Here is a 21,604-nt window from a genome sequence, read left to right as displayed (position 1 = left end):
CCGCGCGGCCCTTTCTGCCTTAAAAGGACAATGGGGCGCGCGCAGCCGGCGGAGCTCGATTGAGCAGAATGGAGCCGTGGGAACGGCGCGTGCGCAGAGCGGCCGGGGGGCGGGCAGGGAGGGCGGGGCGTGGGGGTGCGCCGCGGGCTCGCGCGGCAGAGCGCGGGGAGCCGGGAGCGCGCGCAGCGGCGGGAGCGCCGCGCACCGCACGGGTGTTGGTGGGCGCAGCGCGGCGGTGAGTGATGCCTTCCCCTCATCCCGGGAGGGAGGGAGCGCCGGGCTCTGGCTGAGTTTGGTGGCTGCTAGTTTCTTGTTGTTAGGGGTTATTTTTTTTTGTTTTGTTCGCTCTTGGTGGGTTTCCTTATTTTTGGTGGTGCTGGGATTTATTTTTTTTTTCCGGCAGCCGGTGGGTTCTGTTCATTCTAAGTTACTCCCCGGAGCTTGTCCGCAGTTTTGTAGCGGCAAAAAGACTTTGCCGCCTTGAAACACTTTGACACGCGTGTGGCTTCTGATGAGCGGCGTTTCCATGGGTTTTTTCTTCGGTTAGTAGTTTTAAAGGATGTGCGAGCGGAGAGGAACGCCTCCCGCATTGTTGCGGATCCATCCTTAGAACTCTTGACTGCTGGGCCCCCCCCGCCCCATCCCAAAGTACGATTAAATCTCCAAGTCTTTAGGAGGAAAGAGTAGCCCGTTTCCGATAATTTAACTCCGAAAGCAGCTCCAAGATGCGGAGCGGGTTTGGAAGACCGGGCTGCAGGGCGCCTTTCCCGGGCCGCGGCTGCCGTGGCTCGCCACGCGGGCGGCGTGGCCCCGCCGGTGCGGAGCGGGTGCCGCAGGTGCGGCCCCGGCGCGCCCCGCAGCGCACACCTGTAGCGCCCGCGCACAAGTTGGTGCCAGCGGCGTGGCGGAGGGGAGGGGGACCCGCTGGTGCCCGCCATCCTTCCCTCCCTGTGTTTCACGTGGGGAGAGTGGGGCAGTTCTTATTGTTTCCAGTTATCATTATTAAATGTGGAGGGGTCCGAGTCCGTGCACGCTGAGAGGGGCACAACGTGGTGGCGCGGGCTGGTGGCACACGTGCTGTCGGTCACACAGGTCGCGGCGTGGGGCCTTCCTCGTCCTGCCCCCGGCCCGGTGCGCGGCGTTGCCGGCGTGGGCACGGTGCGGCGGGCGGCGATGGCGTCCTGCCGCTGCAGCAGCTCGGTGCTGGTGCAAGCGGGCTCCCGTTCCTGCCGGCGCCAACAAGTTTTAACTCGGCGCTCCGGAGGGCTGAGCGGCGGGGCGGCCGGCGTGCCCCCGGCGCGGCACGTAGGCAGCGCCCGGCTGCAGGGAAAACAAAGGGCTCGCATGTGCTGCGGGCGGCGTGGCTCCCCGGCGCGCCGGGGGAAAGCGCTCGTCCGCGCCCGGCGGGGGCCCGGCCCCGGGGTGGCGGGTGGCGGTGGGGTGGCACTTGTCGTGTGCGGGACGGTGTTTTTAAGCGGCTGCCTGTGGGTTTTGGAGGAGTTTGGAGGGGCGGTGAAACTTTGTACGCGCACGCGGTCCGCACGGCACCGCGCTGCGCGCACAGCGCTCGGGCGGGCAGGCCCCGCCGGCCGGCCCGGGGCTGCCCCGGGGTCCGGGGGTCCGCGTCGCCCCCGCCGCGGCGTGCCCGCGTTGCCGGGAGGTCTGCGACGGCCCTTTGAAGTGAAACTGTTGCCATGTTTGAATTACGTCAGGGCCGAGCCATGAGGAACCGGCGCGGGGCGGGGGGGAAGGAGCAGGGGGCGGCGAGGCACGGCCGTCACGGCGGCGGAGCGGGGGTCCGGGCGCTCGGCGCTGCGGCCGCGGCTCCATCCCCGTCGCCGCTTCCCGCCGCTCCCCCCGCGCCGCGTGGGGCGGCCGCTCCGCCGACCGCGTGGTGGGGCGGTGTTTGCGGCGCGGGGGCCGCCTCGCAGCGCCCACCTCCGCGCTCGGGGCTTTCCTCCCTGGCGCGCCGCCTTCCCCTTCCTGTGCTCCTCTAATTTATTTTTAATTTTACTCGTCTTTCGGCGAGTTGAGCGCTCGGCAGCCCCGCGCAGGGCGGGGGAGCTGTGGCCACCCGCGTGTGCGCTCCCGCGGCTCCACCTGACTGGCGGGGCCGCCCGGGAAAGTAGGTCGTGTGCCCCGGGGGGGTCTTTGTTTCCGCCCCGGCTCCGGCCGCCGGCGCTAACGGGGGGAGCGGGGCCGTGCCCGGGGCCACGCGGTGCCCGGCGGGAGCGGCGCGACCGAGCGCTGCCTGTTCGGGGGTTTTAGCGCTGGTTTTTAGGGTTCGCTTGCTTTTTGTTTTGTTTCAAAAGTTGCAGTCTCGCACCAGGGAAGTTCTCCCCGTTGTGCCTTCAGTTTGGTGAGATAAAAGTTGCCGTCTCTTCTCGTAGCCCGCTGTCCGGATAGCTGAAGGGATTTAAAGGGACCTGCCAAACCTGTTGTTTACTCGGGCCGTGCCCGCACGCAGCCAACAGGGCTGAATCCCGCCTGCCCCGGAGCCCCCCCAGCGGCGCTTTCCTGGCGGGAACGGCCCCGGTTCATCCTACAAAGAGCCTTGTCCCCGACTGATGGCCCGTCCTTCTGAGTGAATTATTCAATGAACATTACAATTGCAGAAAACTTGGGAGCTGCCCCCCGGCGCGGTGGCGGTGCAGGCTGCAGGCAGCTGGTGCAGGAGGCTGCTGTGCCCTGGAAACATCTCTGGGCTCGAGGCCGGGCCCTGCCACCGTCCCCTCGTGGCTGGGGAGCCACCGGAGAATGCAACTGCAGCAGCACTGGTTGTGCTTGAGCACAATCTGCGATGCTCTTTTTCACTTGGTTTTAATTTGGCGCTTAGAAAGGCTGCAGGCTGACAGCCGTGCACGCCTTTCACTCTTTGGACAAGGCAGTCAGAGAGGATGATGGTTCCTCAGCACACTCCTTTATTTTGCTGAGTGCTTGCCTCCAAAGCTGAGACTGTTCCTGGCAGCTGTGTGCAGGGTGTGTGCACCCCCTTCTCACCAGTCTGCACGCAGGCAGATCCACTGTGTAGTTTATAGCTTTTTAAAATAAAAGATTGCACAAACTCTGCACCATAGGGACAGACAGTGAACTGGAAACCTTTCTGCCGATACCAGCGGACTCTCAGCTCCTTTGGTACCCAGGTGAACTCTAGGTTTCTTGGGATCTGTGGTATCTGGTAGAGAAACAGCAAGTAACAAGTCTGGATTTTCGAACACACCCACAGGCATGCAACATCCAGCTCCCACTGAAAGTAGGTGGGATTGAGTGCCAGAGCCTCTGGGAAAAATTCCTCCTCACTTCATTCTGTAAAAGGAGCTAATTGCCTATCTATTCAGTTTTCCTTTAAGAAGTAAATATCACTAACTTCTTTGTAGAAGATGTTTAAAAAGCTGATAAATTCAGGGGCTAAAAATAAAGTTAAAAACTGTGAGGATTTGTTGTCTCGATAATACTGAACAGCTCTTTCTGTGTTAGCTAACTCTGCTTTCCATTGATTCTCAACACCTGATGCCTTGTACCTCTTTCATAATGACATGAACTGCGTCCACAGGGTCCTACTTGACAATCAACTTCATTCTTGCACCTCCTGTAGCACAAAGAGGAAACCAGTGAGCTGGGACTTGAAAATTGCCTGGACAGGACTCCATTTCACAACTCAAGCCTTTGCATTTCTGTAGAATGTGCTCAGTCCCAAGTCCCAGTGACATGACCAGTAATACTGCCTAAGGACATGGAAATGTTTCCTTTTTAATGAACTCATTTCAGCTGTTCTGCCAAATAATTACTGGTCCTTCTGTTCAAATCGCTATCCAGGTATGTTATCCTCTTTAGAAACAACATAAAAGAACCTAGCCAAAAAACACAAACCAAAGCTGTTCAGTGTCTCATGATGTCAAGTGGCTGTGATGCTTTTTCAGTAGCAGGTGCTTGCAGACAGCATCATAACAGCTGTAGTGACTGCACTCAGATAAACATCGCAGACCAAACTCCAGCATGTTTGAGAACATCCCAGTTTTACTTGCTGGGCTCATGCTCAGGCTGAGCGTGGTGTTAGTTATGCAACAGGAGTTTCAGGCAGGGAGAAGTCATCTTTCAAGATGGAATGTCTGCAGGTGGGACAGGTTTGGAATTTTTTTTTCCCCTTATGCAAATCTCACTGATTAATGTTTTCATGCTTTGGCCTATCCCTTCTGGAGCACCAACCCCATGGCAGTTCAGAGGCACACCCACGTGGCATAGCCTTTCAGTTCTCTGGCTTAAATGAGATATGAGCTTCCTTCCCAGGGAAGATCCAACAGGTGATGAGTAGGCTTCTCAATGACTTGACTGCTTCTGCAAATGTAACTAGGAACAGCTTATTCCAGCCAGGGTGCCATGGAGACTCAAACATGGAAATGTCCAATTTGATTTTTGAAACATGCTTAGTAGTTGCTGCTAGGTGCACTGGCTGGCTGAGATTGCACTTCAGCACTGAGCACACAACAGTAGCTGCGGACATCTACCAGCAAAATGAGTGAGTTACTTGTTTTGTCAGGGGAAAGATTCCTGAGGATGTAGTTTTCACGTTTTTCTGTTTTGCTGAGCTCATGAAGTGACAGCACCACTACATGCTGTGACTCGTTCATGGGCTGTAACAGCCAAATATAGCTTTCTTTCCTCCAAGTAAAATTGTTTTGGGTGGAGAGAGGAAGGAAAGTAGAAGGAAAATCTGAGAATGTAGGGGACCAGAAGAGTGTGCAGTATGCACAAGTCCAAGGTTATTGTTGTTGGTTATTAGTACCCCTGTTTTAAACTATAGGGAGAGATGACAGTAAAAAATATTTTTGCAGATACTGAGGTTGCATTTTCAGGTGACTCCAATTAGATTAGTCTCTTAACATCCTTGGAGCATTCTGTCTTTGGGCATGTTCAGATGTCCTTTTTTTTGAGGGATCCAGTTTTAACATCTCTTCCAAGGGTTTTTTGCAGCAGCCTGTAAACTCATGGGAGGTATGTTTATGTTGAGTCTCTGATACAGATCAGTTCCTCTGTTGATGTACAATTCTCTGTCTTACAGTTGATTTTCAGTAGAGGTATTGCAGTTTATTTCAGCAGAGGGACAGACCCAAGAATTTATTGAGAGAAGCAACTCTGTTTCTGGCGCCGTAGACAGCTCGGGAAGCATTTTTCATATGTGTGCATATGCCTGGGTGTATGCTCTTGCAGATATAAAAGCCAGAGCACCTATGTTCTTTCTATATTAAGGCATCTGTTTAATTCCTTTTAAAAGGAGAAAAAAATATAATTTTGGCTGTGTTTCTTTAATTCCAATGTAGGAATGACAATTGTGAGATTTTTACTGACAGGAACCGGCTGCATCAACATATGTAGGATAGGTGGTATTTTTCTTTAGTCCAGTTTTAGGGAGGCTGTGCCAAGGCTGTTGTATACACAGAAAGGGAAATCAAATCGTTGTTCTCCTCTCTGACAAAGGTACTGGCAGTTCTGGGTTGCACAAAGGGTGAATGATCCCCGGTCAGTGGGGAGATGGGAGGAGAGGAGGATACGAAGTATTTGGACTGACATGCCTCTGCTCTCCCTTAACTCCAGGGAATGTTTCTCTTCCAGCTTTGCAAGAAGCAGGTGAGCATGTTCATTCCCACTGATAATTGTGTTACAAAGGGAGACATGCCTTCTAGGAATTCCATCCTTTCTATTATAAAAGGTTTTCATTCTTCTTGGGTGATCAGAAAGAATGCAGAAGGAATCTGGAAAAGCAAATGAAAGTGGCTCAGACTTTAAGATCTGAAAGAGTTCAGAAGTTCTTCACTAACTTGAAAACTTAATGAGCATCTGAAGCAATGCCTCCTTTTAATTTAGATCATCAAATTAAATTTTGCAAAGAAAGCTAAGCACCAAATTCTAGTCCTGACAGGTAACAAAAACATGAAACCATTTTCACACGCGTGCTTCTTTGTATCAGCCTTTCACAAAGGTAATAAGCAGGGTGTGGGGATTTTTCTTTTCTCTTTCTGGCTTCACTGTTCTCTTTTGCCAGACAAGTTTCTGTTTTTGATGCTGCTTTTTCAGAAGTGAGAGGGCAGAAGAATGGAGAGAACATTTTCCTAGTGACTTTTCTGAGTCCATTCAAGTTACTTGTATAAAACAGAGCTTGAGGGAGTAGCAACTTCTGCAAGGAGAAGCTGAAGAGAGGGATACCAGGGAGGGAGGAGGATCACTTTTCCCCTGGCTTGGGGGAATAGTGCTTTCTGACTAGTCCGGATAAATCTTCATTCTGCAAAATGACAGATAATGCTCTGCTGAGAGTTCTGATTCTTTTTTTGAGATCTGTCCGTTTCACTTCTGTGCAACTGCTGATGTATTTTAATAACATGCTTAAATTCGGTAAATGATAGTTAAATAGCATTGATAGCATGCTTAGATTTGGCAGAATTATGTTGTGTAATGCTTTTTAACTTCTAAGCAAGTTAGTTTCTGCTTCCCATCTTTTTATCTGTCCCAGATTTCACATGGTTAAAGTTCCCCAGCTAAGATTCAGGTGTTAGGGCAGCTGGCATCCTAACTCCCTGGTTCTAATTCGAGATCTAAATTGCAAAGCTTTCAAGTTAAACTTGTTAAAGGGCACAGTCATATTTACTGGAAAGTCCATATTAGCTATTAAGCTCTCCAGCTGACAGAATATTTAGTGTATAATGGTCAAATGGCAACTGTTTAGGATTAAATGTGTAACTGGACTGACGCCTTCCATTTATAACTGCACTTGGATGCAGTTGTCAGACAAATCTGTTTAACTTGTGGTTTTGCTACTAGCGCTTCCCCATTCAGGCGTGATGTGTGGTAATACCAGTGCTGACCATTCATCAAGTGGGAAACAGATGGCACTAGTTTCCCTTCTAGTGAAGGATGGTGTTGAAAGGCTGCTCCTGTGAGAATGGCAGCAATGATGCAAGCCAAAATATTTTCAGAATATATGTTTTCCAGTCTTTGCCAGAACATTGATTGTAAAACATACATCTTATTCTACTGTGGTGTAAATACCAGCTGGTGACAGAGATCATCTTATCACTGTCTGGATTGCTGGAAGAAACCAGGTTAGAAAGTAAACTACATTGTTGCTAGTTGTTTCTTGCCACGTAGCAGTTGAGATTTTCTTGCTGCTTCAGTTTGGCAGCACTGATGAACTTTGTGTCTGCAATTAGTCTTTGACTTTCTAAAGAAAAGTACTAGACCACAGATCTAACGTTGCAGTAGCCAAACAACATCTAAAATTGCTGTTTAGAAGTTGAAAATTCCCAGGTGAGCATGCTGTTTGATCTCCAGAGGCTTGTTGAGCAATGTCCTCAAGAGCATCTCTTGAAGAAGCACATCAGGTGCTAAGAAACTAAATACACAAAGTGTTTGCCTAGATACTCGATTGTTTATTTTCTTGACAGGTCAGGAATATTTACCTGATTTGGCTGTGCATTCATTTGCTACACATCCAGCAGAGCAGTTCTGAGTCTGACCATGCCTCAGTGAGCCCATTCAGCAGGTCACTACTTGGATACCTTCTTTTACTTACTAGATCTACTCCTGGCATCCAGTCCAATGCTGTACTAATGCAGGGAGCAGTGTATCTCCTAAAAAGCCTGGCACCATTTGGGGTGACTTTGCTGGATATTTGCACAAGTTAACCTTGGGAGAATGTAGCCTTAGGTGATCTCCTTGTGCTATAAACGAAAGGAATTCAATGCTTCAAGCCTTTGGAAGACAATGTGATCTGGGACAGGAGGGAAGGAAAGTCTTTATCCTCTCCATCTCTCTCCTAGACCTGGAGGGTCTCCTTGGCATTCAGCTTGAGCAGTCCCTTGTCATCAACAGGCTCTACAAGGTCAAGACAAGCTTTATGGAAAGTCGACTCTTCCTAAATGTTGGTGCAGTGGTCACAACCTCAATGAGCACCAAATGGTTTTGTATATGCAAGACTGAAATGCAAACATGCACACTTTCAGCTGGGAATGGGTTCCTTAATGGATTTTGTGTCAGAGTATTAGCCAACAATATTGGATACAAGTTTTACTTTTCTCTTGTTCTTGGGAACGTGGGAAACTGCATGTTTATTTTGCTGTGCTCCTGTACTCTTGATCTTCCCCCCTCAGTGGGGACGGGGGGATGTATTTTCACCTCTGCACAGGACTGTGGCTGGGCTTGGGTGGTTCCCAAGCTTTCACTGTGGTCCTGCAGGAGTGCGCAGGATCTTTTCCTCTTGCACACGATCTCCCTGTCAGCCAGGTCAGTGTCATGCTGGATATGGTCGTTTTGTGGAAGCATGTTTCTGACCTCACCTGAACCTGCCTTTCAAAATATTTTATTGCCATAATCATGTGGCAAGTCCTGGCAGTGTAGATGAAACGATTTCAGATTATTTTGCTCTGTACCACTTAAGGGTAAAACGATTATAGTGCTTACTTTTCTGAAGGTGGAAGATTTGGGGACAGATGCCTATGCCACAAATGTTAACTGGTAACCTGAGCTGGGTTACTGGGACTTGGTAGTACCTGGGACTGAGAAGTGGCTGAGAGTTCCCCCTCACCACACTTACCTCACAAGTGGAGTTGCTCCTCTCCTGAAAGTCCTTCCTGAGCTGCTGGGTCATGCAGTACTTTTTTGTAGCTTCTCAATGAATTCAACAGTTTGACCTTTGTTAAGGAAATGTGTTATTTGCATGGCTCTACCAATTTTATTTTTTTTCAAGCAGAAGTTCTCAGCAGTGGGAAGCTATTCTCCTGGAGCTTCCTGCAGCCAGAGGTCTGTCCCCTCTCTGAGCACTTGGTGTGGGTGAGCAGCAGGGGTGGCTGCTGGCTCCTTGCAGCAGGTGGTGGAGGCAAACCTTGCACCAGAGTCTGTTCAAAAGAGAACGTTTTGGAACAGTCCCTGCCTGTGTTATGAGACAGATGCTGCATGGCCTGTGAGGACTTGCTGGGTGTGTCCAGGCCCAGCGCCAGGAGAGCAGCAGCTTTGCTCAGTTGTTGGTTTGGGTTTTTGGAGCGCACTGGGAACCCTGTTTGCTCTGACAGTGTCTCATGCCGTGTCAGACTGTGCCTGGCAGGAGTGTGCACTGGGGAACTACCAGCTTAGGGGGGAACTGCTTTGGTGGGGGGTCAGCATGTGTCAAAAGGGTCTTTGTCATGGTGACTGCAGTAACTAACTTGAAAAGTTTCTGCCTGGAAAATGGCTCCGCTGTGTGGTACCTGCTCTGACAGCAAATGCCAGCCTTGGTGTGCTGAAAGGAACAGGCAGATCTCTGGGAGCAGGAGGGCGTTCATGGATTTCTGGACTGGCACCAAGTGTGCAGAGCTGGTAGTTACAAAGCAGGAACTTCCCTGTAAGCGGAGTTCCGTCCTTATTGGCAAGGGATGTGTGGTAGGCACATGCTGAGATGTGCCCCAGGGTGCTGCTCCATGGCCCTTTCTTTCCTAGCTAGGTTTCCTTCCCATGGAAAGCAGGGTAGGGAGGGCAGGAGGGCGAGAGCAGAGCATGTGCTGACATGGAGCTGGGATGCTCACCTGGGGCCTGAGAACAGAGGAGTGCTCCCGGGTCCTGCAGTGCAGACAGGGCCATTGAGGCTGGCTGGGACTCCACCCTGCTGTTTTTAGAGCAGCTTTTCAGGTATGTCTGCCCTACAGCCTGGGGGTATGACTGCAGCTCATTTAAAATTACTCCTACTCACTCTTAGCAAAGTTTGCCAGTGGTGTTTCCAACCAGCACTGGTGGTGATGATGATGAAGTAGTTCAGTGACCCAGAGTTCAGCTGCCAACTCCTTATCCGTGGGCTTGGGCAGGTTCACACGACTTGTCCAGCAGCCTGTTCTTCCACATGCACAGGACTTTCATTGGCCAGGTTGGCTGCATTCACACATCTGGGTTGTGCTGTTGTAGATGTGCCCTTGGAGTAGATTTGTGTGGTAAATGAGCTTGTTACAGGTCCTGCTGGGTATTAATATTCCAGCTGTTAATTGCATAACTTTTTTAACAACTGCATTCTAGGTGCATCTGTTCTTCTGAGGCAACGTAAAAAACACATGCCCTAATCTAGCCAGTTTTTTCTTTCATTATCTACAGTGATAATTAACACCAGTTTCTGTTTGTTTTCGCAGGGTACAGCTGGGAGGAAAAGATGTTTGGCTTTCACAAACCGAAGATGTACCGGAGTATAGAGGGCTGCTGTATTTGCAGAGCTAAGTCTTCCAGTTCTCGTTTCACTGACAGCAAACGTTATGAAAAGGATTTCCAGAATTGTTTTGGGTAAGAATCCCACCTTAGTCAGCAGTTCTGGCATTGATCTCTAAGCTGCAAACCTGATGTACTGTCCTTCTTGCTCTGAAAGCCTGAAAGATTAGGTTGGTGGAGGGGAGTGGTGGGAGAAGTCTGCCTTCAACTTCCTCACAGCTTTCCTGGGCAGACCAGGAGGGGCTGGGTTTTCTTCTGCTGTGTATGATACCATTTGTTTTTCAATCTGCTGTCACTGCCACAGGAGAGCTGGTAATACATAACTACAAAGGGTCAGGCTCATGTCACTCCCACCTCACAGCACATGCAGGGATTTTAGACTTCTCTCAGACTGTGCATTTTTTGCTGGTTCCATAGAGGTGTGAACACCTACATAAAATAATGAACTCTACAGATCCATGGGAGCTTTCTGTGGCTCTGAAGATTCAAGAATGTTAGATTAGAACTTGATGAGTAAATATTTACCAGTTTCAACTGGGTTTATACAGAGTTACAAATATTGGTGTCTTTGTTCAAATTGGACATAACAATGTGTTATTAAAACTTCATTGGAAAACCATTCTCTTGGAAAGTGATTAGGTTTCCAGTTATGTAATGTTACTTGAAAGCATTGGTAAATAGAACTATAAATACTAGAGATTTCTTGTGCTAGTTACTCTGATATTCCAAATTTTTTTTAATACTTTTAAAGAGCTTTGAAATTTTGTGTAAAATTCTCAAATTTTCCTCATTTTTTCTAGAAACACTCTTTTCATGTAGTGAACTTTGGAGTGCTTGGTATTTACCTTGGATTTTTGTACACAAGTCTGAGGGTGACAGTTTTCCTTATCGTATTTCTTAACTACTGTCCTTGGCAGTCTAAGGCTGTGTGCAGGTCTGTTGCTTTTTTTTGGTGGTTGCTGTTTTTAACTGCAGTAAAGCAGCTTGCAGTGTTGTTGTGCTCTCTGAAATATGTTTGCCAAGGTAGAAATGAGGACTAAACACTGGGCAAATAGTAATTTTCTGAGCCTGTCTCAAAAATATATAAATGATCCAAAGTCTTTCTGTTTAAATAGCTGAAAAATTCTAGTGTTTCCCTGTTATATTTCTTTTAGCGTGGATTTGCAGTAGAGATCATTCCTGAAACAAGTTTGTTAGAGGGAGCAAGTATTGCTGTCATTCCAGTGACTGCTGTTTCTGAAACCTTATCCTGTGCTTGTGTGGGAGTGTGTTAGGTGATGTTTGTTACTCATCCTTGAAGTTCTGTGAGAAAGTTAAGACCTGAGTAAGCTTTTGATGTTTGTTCCCAAGTGTATGTTTGAATAACATGATTATTCCTCCTCCTCCAAACTAACCAATCCGCTGCAATTGTGTCTTGGTTTTGGGGGAAAAAATTCCAAAACCTGCAGGTGATGGGACTGTTGTTTTCAATACCCCTCTGGAGGCAGATTGTGGCACCCTTTATTTCTGTGTGGAAGAGTGCTTTCTGAAAGTGAGACCTGGTCTTTAAATGGCACTGTTTGAGCATCCCAGATGAATTGTAATGCCAGAAAAATAGAATTTCAGAGCCCTTCTTATTCATCAATTTTTTATACTTCTTGCTGTTATCAAGTGGGGGTGTGCTTTTATTAACTATTAAGTAACCTTTGCTTCTGTTTTTGCCAGGCTCCATGAGGCTCGCTCAGGAGATATTTGCAATGCCTGCGTTCTTTTGGTGAAAAGATGGAAAAAATTACCAGCAGGATCCAAAAAAAACTGGAATCACGTTAGTAATTTATTTCTCTTCTGCCCCAAAACTAACATTTTCTAGAGAGGGGAAGTGCTGGCAGGAGTTTGGGGTTTGCTGTTTCACCCACACTCTGTCTTCTCACTCTCAGCATCTCTAAATCTTTCCTGGAGTATTTACTACTGTGTGTCTCCTACCTGCTTATGTGCAAATGGTGATTATACTAGCCTGAGATAGAGTCACAGACTGAATTACCTCGTAATTCCTTGTTTTCACAAGCTCATAAGTTTGTCCAAAAGTCTCTTATGACATTAAAAAAAAAACAGCAACACAACAACAACAAAAAATCCAAAAACATTTCAAGTTGAGCCTTTATCCAAAGTCTGTTGCTTTTTTTTTTTCCCAAGCAAAGTGACTTGCTCAAACAACACATAAATCAATCTCATTTAATCAGGTAATTACAATGACTAATATCTTGCAGCTATTTTCACTCACTTCTGTTTTGATGTGTCTAATTCAATTCAGGCCTAGGGCTGGGAGGATGATGTAGATTCCTTGTGTATATAATAATCTTTATCCAGGATGCCTTGGTAGTGGGATCCGGAACTATTACTGCCACTAGCTTTACTCAAAAGTTAAATTTATGATTTAAAAAAACCCAAAAATCTCCAGGGCAAATGCTTGGCAGACACCCTTAACTGGATTTGTATTATCTTAAACAATTATTTGGTTCTAAACTGAATGTGTCAAAAATGGGAAGTTGACAAAAGTTGAACCAAAGGTGCTTTTTAAACTAGTGTGCTGCGTTTTCCTGCAGACTCAGCCTCTTGCAGAGGTTGAGATTTAGTCAGATTTAAATTAAATGTAAGAGTGTCACTGCACAGAACTGCCCAGGATTAACAAAGGGGGTTTTGAACACCTTGATTTAAGTCAGTACCTCTGTCTTGACTGTGGCAATATCTGGGCATGATGCACAAGTATTTAAACATGCTTTTTCTCTGTTCTAGGTGGTAGATGCCAGGGCTGGACCTAGTCTTAAAACAACATTGAAACCAAAGAAAATGAAAACTCTGTCTGGAAGCAGAATAAAGAGCAATCAAATCAGCAAACTGCAAAAGGAATTCAAGCGGCACAGTAAGTGGATCCAAAGAGATTTTGGTGATAAACTTCAGCCTCCCCCAACACAGCTCACTGTCAACTGGCCAAGCTGAATCACCCTCTAGATTTGGTTATGCACTCACACATTTGGGCTTTCCCTGTTTTCACAGCCTCTCATCCTCTGAGAACTTGGGGAGGGTGTAGAATGAGAAGGAAGAGCTTGTGTGCAGGATGGGCTGCAAGACAGAGGTGGGGAAGTGACAAGAGGGCATGGGGAGCCTGGCTTGAAAGTGCAGGCAGTTGTAGCTTATGTCACACACTTAAATGACATATCCCTAGAAAGAATATTTTGGGCAAAGATCTAATCGAAACTGAAGTGGGAAGAGGCTTCTCCCTGCTTCCATTAATGTGCTATGCCTGTTTTCATCTCTCTTTCCCTAAAAAACATCACAGTCTTTTTCTTCCATGCATACTTTTTAACATAGATTTACTCCCCAGCCCCCCACCCCAAATTCCTACCATGTTTCCTTATACCTTCCTCTGCCAGTCTCAGTGATTTCTTTCCTGGAGTACTCCAAACAGATTTGGATTCATAGCTTTCCAACAAAACCATCTGTCAGCTATGCTATAAATGTGTGTCAGTACTTAAAACTTCTCTTTTAAAGCAAACCTTGCAGCTTCTTAACTGTTGCTGACTTGGTCTCTCTCTTTCAATTATCCTGCCTAGTCAGAAGGAGAAGTCTCCAAAGAATCAGTCAAGGCCCTGGCCCAATGAGCTTTTATCTCCTCATTGGAGGTACTGTAGTTAATCTAATTTTGTTACTGTAGCTGCTAGAGAGAACAGCTGAAAGGTAGGAGAGTAGACTCTGTTAAGGTGTGTATCTGCACTGAGTCTGTTGTTCTGGAGTCTGTCAATCCAGCAAAAGCTCAATACTACCCAACACATAATGAAGATGTAGATACATAGATATAGAATGCACTATTGGGAAGAGCTTTGCAGCACTTTCCCCGACAAGGTGAGAAAGAAAATGTACAAATCCTGACATTCTGTACCGAAACAGGCAGGAGCAAGTGAAATAAATGGGTTGTCATTGCTAAGTTTCTTTTGTTAATTAAAACACATCTGTGCCTCTGTTCCCAATCCACAAGTCAGCAGGGGAGGGTAAGCTGTTGGGTGCATATCTTGATCCTTGCATTTCTTCTTTGCCCTGCAGATTCTGATGCCCACAGCACAACTTCGAGTGCCTCCCCAGCTCAGTCGCCCTGTTACAGCAACCAGTCAGACGATGGCTCTGACACAGAGCTGAGTGCTGGGGCCAGCAGGACGCCAGTGTTCTCCTTCCTAGATCTCACTTACTGGAAAAGGTAAAAACATGAACAGAACATGCCCTCTGTGCCGGCAGCAAGCTCACTTTGCATACATGCTGCTTGATTCTGCCTCTTCACCTTGGTTTGGTATAAGGGTATAATTTAAGTCACAGGGCATTGTGACAGACACTTGTCTATCGTGCTTGGAAAGAAATGTCTTGTATTTAAGACATTTTCCCCTATCAACCTAAACACTAAAACAGCTACTGGGAAATATTTTTGCTGGTTTTGGGAATAGCAGATTATATTTCTGTCTGTCATTGTCTCTTCTTAAAACTATGCCCTGTAGATATGTGTTGCTACATACAAGAATGCTCTCAGCTTGCCAGCAAAACATAGCATTTGATTTGGTTGACCTGTGATGGTAGTCATTTTGGAAAAAAATAATGAAGTCCTGGAATGGGAGGAAAACCACAAGGTTTTCTGGGAGCTGACAAGCTTGTTATCTTTTATTGCATGTTGTGACACAGTAATCCCTTGTTTAGCTAATTGCTCAATTGAAATTGTTGTGACTTTGCTGCCTCCTCTCAAATAATATTTGCAAGTGCATTGTAGCCAAGGTTAGTTCAGCCCAGATGGCTGCGTCTGAAACTTCTCCGGGCAGCAAAGTGGGAGACTTGGTTTTGTGTAGACATGTTTGGTTTTTTTCTGTGTGGTTTTTTCGGGGTCATTTTTCTTTCCCCAAAGACCTGTTGTGGATTTAGACACAGACTTGTTTTCTGTTTGTGAGAGGTCTTTTTGCTCCGGCCTCTGGGCTGGAGACTCAGTAAAGTAATGTCTGGGATCAGATTTACTTTCTGCATGTTTGTGAATTCTGTATATTCTAAACAGTCGAAGTATCTGTCTCCCTTCCAGGCAAAAGGTCTGCTGTGGAATTATTTACAAAGGGCGTTTTGGAGAAGTCCTCATAGACACTCATCTCTTCAAACCTTGTTGTAGTAATAAAAAGTCTGCCACTGAAAAGCCAGAACAAGAAGAACCCCAATCTCCAGCAATCTCCACCCAGGAGGAGTGGTGACTTCCTTGGGTAGCTGCAGAAGGTTATACAGATTCTCTTATTCTCTGGAAAAATACTAGAAAAGTGACTGTTCTCTTTGGACACCTGCTATGCTGCCAAAAGACTATTCCCTAGAACTGTGTTGGGTTTTACTGCTACAATTCCACAAACTCAGAAGCCAGTTTCTGTCCTTTCAGAAAGACTGTACATAATATTTAAGATGCTATGGAACACTTGGCAAAGCTGAATGCTGCTGCAAGGTTGTCTAATTTCCCCCCCCCTCACTTCCCAAGTGAATATGAGAATGGGGTTTGTATATTAAAGTATATGTAGTTCATGTTTCTGTATTGAAAGAAGCAATGGTTGTAAGGCTTTTGTTGTTGTTTTTTTCTTTCTTTAAAAGTTGGTTGGCAAGCTTCCTAAATTCCCGAGAAAATATTTCATTCTTAGACATGTATGAGTCAATAAGAAGAACTAATACATAGAAATAAGTCACCTCTAGTTATATAAATATATATTTTTTAAGGTGTGGCGATTTCACCCTATACTACTGACATAACAAAGACAAATATTTCATCCCTCCCATGTGACACAGACTGGTAATCTGCAGACATCTCTACTTCAAGTGGTAGCTATCTGAGAAGGCCTCTAGCATAGAAGTGCTCTTGAGAAGGGATGGGAGAGCTCTCCACCTTAGCTGAAGATTAAGATTTGCCTAAGAACTGAACATAGCAAAATGGGAGGTTACTTTGTTTTAATCCAGCAGCAAGCACCCTGGGCTTGGTGTAGTAACTCCTAGTGTTTGGAGATGGACCAAGAAACTTCTTAATGCCCAAGTCAGGTGTAGATGACAGCCAAAACTGAGTAACTCTCTCTGTTGGCCCAGTGCAGCTGAAATGTGACCAAAAACAAGACTCCTTCTGGTTTTGGACCTAACAAAGAGCCAAACCCCTTGCTAAGCAAATCAGGTTCCGGTCCAGGGACATAATCTGGTTGCAGCCTGGGGTCTGGATTCACAATAACTGTTTTGAAACCCTTCCTCTGCAGTGCTTCTCTGTGTTTGGGTTTTGGTTTTTGGTTTTTTTTTCTGTTTGTTTGTTCAAGCAACTGCTAGATCAATGCTTTTGTGAATACTGAATCTGAAAAGTCCTGCTAAGAACGGTGCTGTGCAGAATCAAGGCAGCAGCTCTGTTTGCATACACAATCAAAAGGTAATACTTTCTGCACAGATTCCCAGACAAGCTCATGTGCAAATTGTTGTGACACTCCTTCAAACTCTGCTTTGCCTGTAGGCTGGAAGCAGCCTCCTGGAAGGTTATGATGCAGTTCTAGCTCCCAGTTGCTTCACGTTCCTTTTATGAAGGTTTTACTTGTGTGAGTTGGGAATTATGCTTTTTGTTTGGTTGGTTTTTTTTCTGATCTTAGGGGGAGGGAGGATTTTTTTTTTTACTATTATTTTTTTGGGATATCCTACAATGGATTGCTACATGGTGTGATTCTTGGGGTGTCCTGTGTAGGGCCACGAGTTGGGAGTTGATCCTGATGGGTCCCTTCAACTCAGCATATTCTATGATTCTAAGCTTTCCTTTTTTGTGAGTCATTGGCATAATACTGTGGTGGGTAGGGTTTAGGACTGGATTTCCATGTAGTCTTGGTTCTTGAAACAGGAATACTTAGCAAATGAAAATATAGATAGGGAAAGATATGCAGGTTTTAAGAGGAGCCTCTACCCTCAAAGCTTTTTTTTTCTTTCTTTTTTCCTCTCCTATTGGGTTAGCCAACCTCTGGAGAGAAAGAAAATCAGGGGAAACAGGGCTTTGACTTATCACAGCCTTACAGCTTAGAGCTTTCCGTGGACTCATTTTGCTTTTCCTAAACTCTGAGGTTCTTAAGAGAGGACAAAGCTGTTTACCTTGCTTATATTCTCAACCAAATAGAATCATTCAGGCTGGAAAATACCTGAGCCCAGTGAGTCCAGCCATAGATATAATGGATACTTGATTGTATAAAGGCATAACTAGGTTGGTCATGTCTAATAAGGGCTTGAGCAAGAGTCCTCGCTGTGTTTGCAGACACCTATTTCATATTAATTTGTGTTTTCAGCATCAGGAATTCTGTACACCTAAGAAGGCTGCAGTGTTGGTGGTAGGATGTGCTCTGATACCGATCATCTCTTCTGTATTTATTTATTTATTGCTGGATTTCAACCGCCAACTGCTTCCCCTACTCCCTCCCACCTATTGCATTCCCAGTAGTAATGCAAAATGAGTAGTCATGCACTTTGTATTAATGTATTAGAAATCTATGGAACCTGTTTTGTACTTTTATACTGTTCAGACACTTGTAATCCAAACTTTGTTTTTACTAGGGTAATGAATAAATTTAGACTTATTTAGAAAATAAGCAACTTCTTCTGTATTTATTTCAGCTATTTTCTTCTGTTAATTAGATTTAGTGTTGGACCCAGTCCAGGCAACCCATATTTCTATTTGAACAAGACCAAGCCTTTTTTCGAGGGGGGAAGTGAGGTAATTCCCTTCCTATTTAATTTGGAAAGAAGAGCAGAGCAAGGGAAGGAGGTGGTGTTTGTTGTGACAGACAGCTGTCTCAGGGCAGAATCACAGAGCTTTCCCTGGCACTGCATGTGTGTCAGGCATTCCTTTGCTGGGAATGGGTGGTGCTGGCATTCCATGTTCCCAGGGGGCTTGCTCTCTCTAGCTCACCAGCATTCATCAAAGGCCAGCATTGAAGGGTTGGTGCTGAAAGCATTTGGAAACATCCCTGTCCAGACCCAGAGGAGTTGGTGGAAGAGACTCGTGTTCCTCTGTTGAAACTGGAGCCTGGCGTGTTCCTTCCCATGGCAGGCACAGGCAGCTGGATGAGCTCCAGCAGACTGGTGGGAGCAAGGTCTCTGGTAGGAGCTGTCAGTAACTGAGTTTAGAAGATAATGGGGAAAACATTGCAACCTTAAGCATGATGGCGTGTTGCAAGAGGCTATTTTAGACTTTGGTGGTTATGCTGATTTATTCCTGCTGATGTGCTGGCTGTTTTCTTATAAATTGAGCACGATGATATTCAGAGATACATGTAGAAATCATTTCAGAAAGCTCTGCTTAGACTGCCAGATTGTAGTACAATACCATCTGGTTTTGACGCATTTGCATTACCTGCTGTAGATGCCTAAACATATCTCGGATATAATTCAGTTCACCTAAAATACAAAGTGTATGTAAAGTCACTGAAGAGAAGCAGATGCACCAAAAGGTGGTTTAAAGCAGGTAACCTACTGTAACCCATTATTTGCAACTTTCCCTGTTTCAAACAATTAGTTCCTTTTCTCAGTCTCTCTTAGACTGCTGCTGCTGCACACCAGTGACTACAGCCGCTGTCAGGGTAACCTCTGGGTGCTGAGGACATCTGTGTTGATGGATAGAGGGCTTTGTGGGGCAGAAAACCTAACAGGGTTACAGCTGTAAAGGAGGAAAGCTCCTCTGGGGAACATTGGGGAGACATCAGAGCAATGGGAAACAAAATCTGGAAGCAAAATCCTGGGTTTAAAGCCCTCTTGTGCTTCACCTGGGTCAGCTGCCGCAATCACAAGTGTGACATCTGCTAAAATACCTCACAGTGCACGTGTTATAAAGTTGCTTTATAGAGGATTGCATTGAAAAAAGAGAAAAACAAGGCACGGGACAAGAAGCTATTTTGTTGGAGGTCACCAGTGTACAGGGAGCAGATCCATGATTTCCAAAGCCTAAGCTGGGCATCCAGTGCTGCTGCTGGAGCATGCAATGGCAAACTCTGTTTGCTTTTGTGTGGTGCTGCATGAACAGTAATTTTATTCTGATTTGTACAATTTTGAAGTCTCTGTGACTTCAACACTGGACCTGAGCAGATGACTTGGTCCCATCCAATCCCAGTGACCAAAAAGTTACAGCTCTTCTGAAGTCATATAAAACTTCATTTCAATATAATATAAGAAAAAGGGAAACTCTTCCTAAATGGTTCTTGTATCACTTAATGCAATTTTTAGGTTGTCCAGATCAGGGGTAGGAGCAGTCTGATGTGTTCTGTAGACCTGGTCCTGCAAGTGTCAACAACCAGAAATACAGCTAACTCCTTTTTGGCTTTAGTTTTCTCTCTCCTTCCCCTGGACATCTGTCCATGAGGAGGAAAGGGAGCACACATCCAGCTTCTGTCCAGCTCCCCATTCTCAGATGGTGGAAGTGGCACCAGGGAAATGCTGCTAGCTTCCTCCATAGAAATAGTGTACAGTAAAGGAACACTAAACGAGTGCTCCTTATCAAGGTGACTGTGTGTAGGGTTTGTAAAGCTGTTGTGGAGCTATTTGGTCATGGTAAGCATCATGCAGCTAACCCAGCCTTTTCAGGAAACCCCATTTTGCTCTTTGGTGGCATTTCTATTTGAAATTCCATGCTTGTGTTAACCTGCAGCAGCTTTGAACTCCATTAACAGAGAACAGGTGAATTAAGTGTTATGCACCTATAGAGAAGTTACACATTCTAGGAGAAAAGAAAGGTACACAGAACCCTTGTGTACTCCAAATCCTGAATGAGCTTGAAATGAATGTGACACTAACACTTCATGCCATCTATCATTGTGAATTAGGTTTTGTATCTCTTATGTGTGTTAATGAGACTTATTTGGAGAATACTTTCTGCTGTATTTGTGAGAGAGGTTATCACTACAGGAATGTGGGGTATCTCGTTGCCATCGCCTCTGGCCCAGCAGAAGAGTGGCTGGAAAGGGACAGACTGCCCAGGCATCCTGACCCTCGGTTTTGGGCATGGCAGGGGCTGTTGGTGATCCTGCTCAGCTCCTGCCCTCGCTGTTAATGTCTCATCACCACAGACATGGTTTCATGCCTCCGCTGCGAACTTTGCCCTGCATCCCTGCAGCAGCCAGAGGATGGGAGAGCGCTGCAAATGGACTGGGAAACATGCCGTAGCTGAGACTTCTCGGAAAGGTAAGGGGGAATCGGGCAATTTGAGGGCTGCAAAGAAGGGTGGCACGGTGGCTCTTACTGCCGACCTCTACAGCACGGCCTGACAATACCGGGGAGACCACGGACGTTGAGCAGGTTGGAAAGCCCCGGTCCCCGCCGGGCCCGCGGGAGCCATCGGTGCCGCGGCCCTGCCCGCTCCCGGCGGCCGCCAGGGGGCGCTGGCCCGGCCCGGTGCTGGGGACACGGACCGGGTCCGGTCCGGGCTGCAGGGAGAGCATCCCGGGCACTGCCGGCCGCAGGGAGGGCATCCCGGGCACTGCCGGCTGCAGGGAGAGCATCCCGGGCACTGCCGGCCGCAGGGAGGGCATCCCGGGCACTGCCGGCTGCAGGGACGGCATCCCGGGCACTGCCGGCTGCAGGGAGAGCATCCCGGGCACTGCCGGCTGCAGGGAGAGCGTCCCGGGCACTGCCGGCCGCAGGGAGGGCATCCCGGGCACTGCCGGCCGCAGGGAGGGCATCCCGGGCACTGCCGGCCGCAGGGAGGGCATCCCGGGCACTGCCGGCCGCAGGGAGAGCATCCCGGGCACTGCCGGCCGCAGGGAGAGCATCCCGGGCACTGCCGGCTGCAGGGACGGCATCCCGGGCACTGCCGGCTGCGGGGACGGCATCCCGGGCACTGCCGGCTGCAGGGACGGCATCCCTGCACGCCTGGCTGCAGTCTCAGTGTTCCTTTCCCGGCTCCAGTCCCGGCGGAGCCCCGGGATCGAGCTGTGAGCTGTCGAGGCTCAGGCATGACCGGCGGCCCCCGGCTCTCCTCACTGCCCCGCTCTCCAGCCACAAAACCCGAGCACAGACGTCCTCACCGCCCTTCCTTGCTCACAGGCACAGGAAACTGGGACTTTAATTGCCTTAATTTAATCCCGGCGAAGAGTTATTGGACATTAAAAAAAAGGAAAGGGAAAGAAAAGGTTTTACCTGGACAAACATAAATGATACCAGAAGATCATGATTGTCAGTCTGAGTAAATTAGTATCGTTGTCTCATCCAAGCCAGGTGCCATCACATTTGGCCTGGTAAAAGTAGTTGGCTACTGTAAGAGAGATGTAAAGAACAATGATCTTCTGCCAGCAGGATCCCTTTAGCAGGAAAAGCAGCTCTGTGGATGGGGACATGTCTGTGTGCTCTCATTGCTGCTGGA

General features: G+C 47.2%; 1 protein-coding gene across 3 annotated transcripts; it reads left to right on the top strand.

The window, feature by feature from the left end:
- The first annotated feature begins 196 nt into the window (after window positions 1-196).
- Window positions 197-17,843, top strand: SINHCAF (SIN3-HDAC complex associated factor). Of its 3 annotated transcripts, none has more exons than XM_033058942.1 (6): window positions 197-235; window positions 10,140-10,287; window positions 11,917-12,016; window positions 12,985-13,111; window positions 14,290-14,440; window positions 15,299-17,843. In XM_033058942.1, the coding sequence occupies exons 2-6, from the start codon at window positions 10,160-10,162 to the stop codon at window positions 15,459-15,461; spliced, it is 669 nt and encodes a 222-aa protein (XP_032914833.1). In that variant the 5' UTR covers window positions 197-235; window positions 10,140-10,159; the 3' UTR covers window positions 15,462-17,843. The 3 variants fall into 3 exon arrangements, with proteins under 3 accessions (XP_032914833.1, XP_032914834.1, XP_032914832.1); XM_033058943.1 differs by lacking the exon at window positions 197-235 and adding an exon at window positions 2,259-3,816; XM_033058941.2 differs by lacking the exon at window positions 197-235 and adding an exon at window positions 2,260-9,651.
- Window positions 17,844-21,604: the final 3,761 nt, after the last annotated feature.

This window comes from Catharus ustulatus, chromosome 4 (assembly GCF_009819885.2).
Source record: "Catharus ustulatus isolate bCatUst1 chromosome 4, bCatUst1.pri.v2, whole genome shotgun sequence".
Taxonomy (NCBI): Eukaryota; Metazoa; Chordata; class Aves; order Passeriformes; family Turdidae; genus Catharus; species Catharus ustulatus.
Note: the sequence above shows the minus strand (reverse complement) of the source record. Positions and strands in the feature narration are given on the sequence as shown.

Excerpts from the sequence above, each read along its gene's own strand:
- SINHCAF (XM_033058942.1), top strand. The coding sequence starts at position 10,160 with ATGTTTGGCTTTCACAAACCGAAGATGTACCGGAGTATAGAGGGCTGC. Across the intron at positions 13,112-14,289 it reads AAAGGAATTCAAGCGGCACA|ATTCTGATGCCCACAGCACA; the intron begins GTAAGTGGATCC and ends TTTGCCCTGCAG. Across the intron at positions 14,441-15,298 it reads GATCTCACTTACTGGAAAAG|GCAAAAGGTCTGCTGTGGAA; the intron begins GTAAAAACATGA and ends TCTCCCTTCCAG.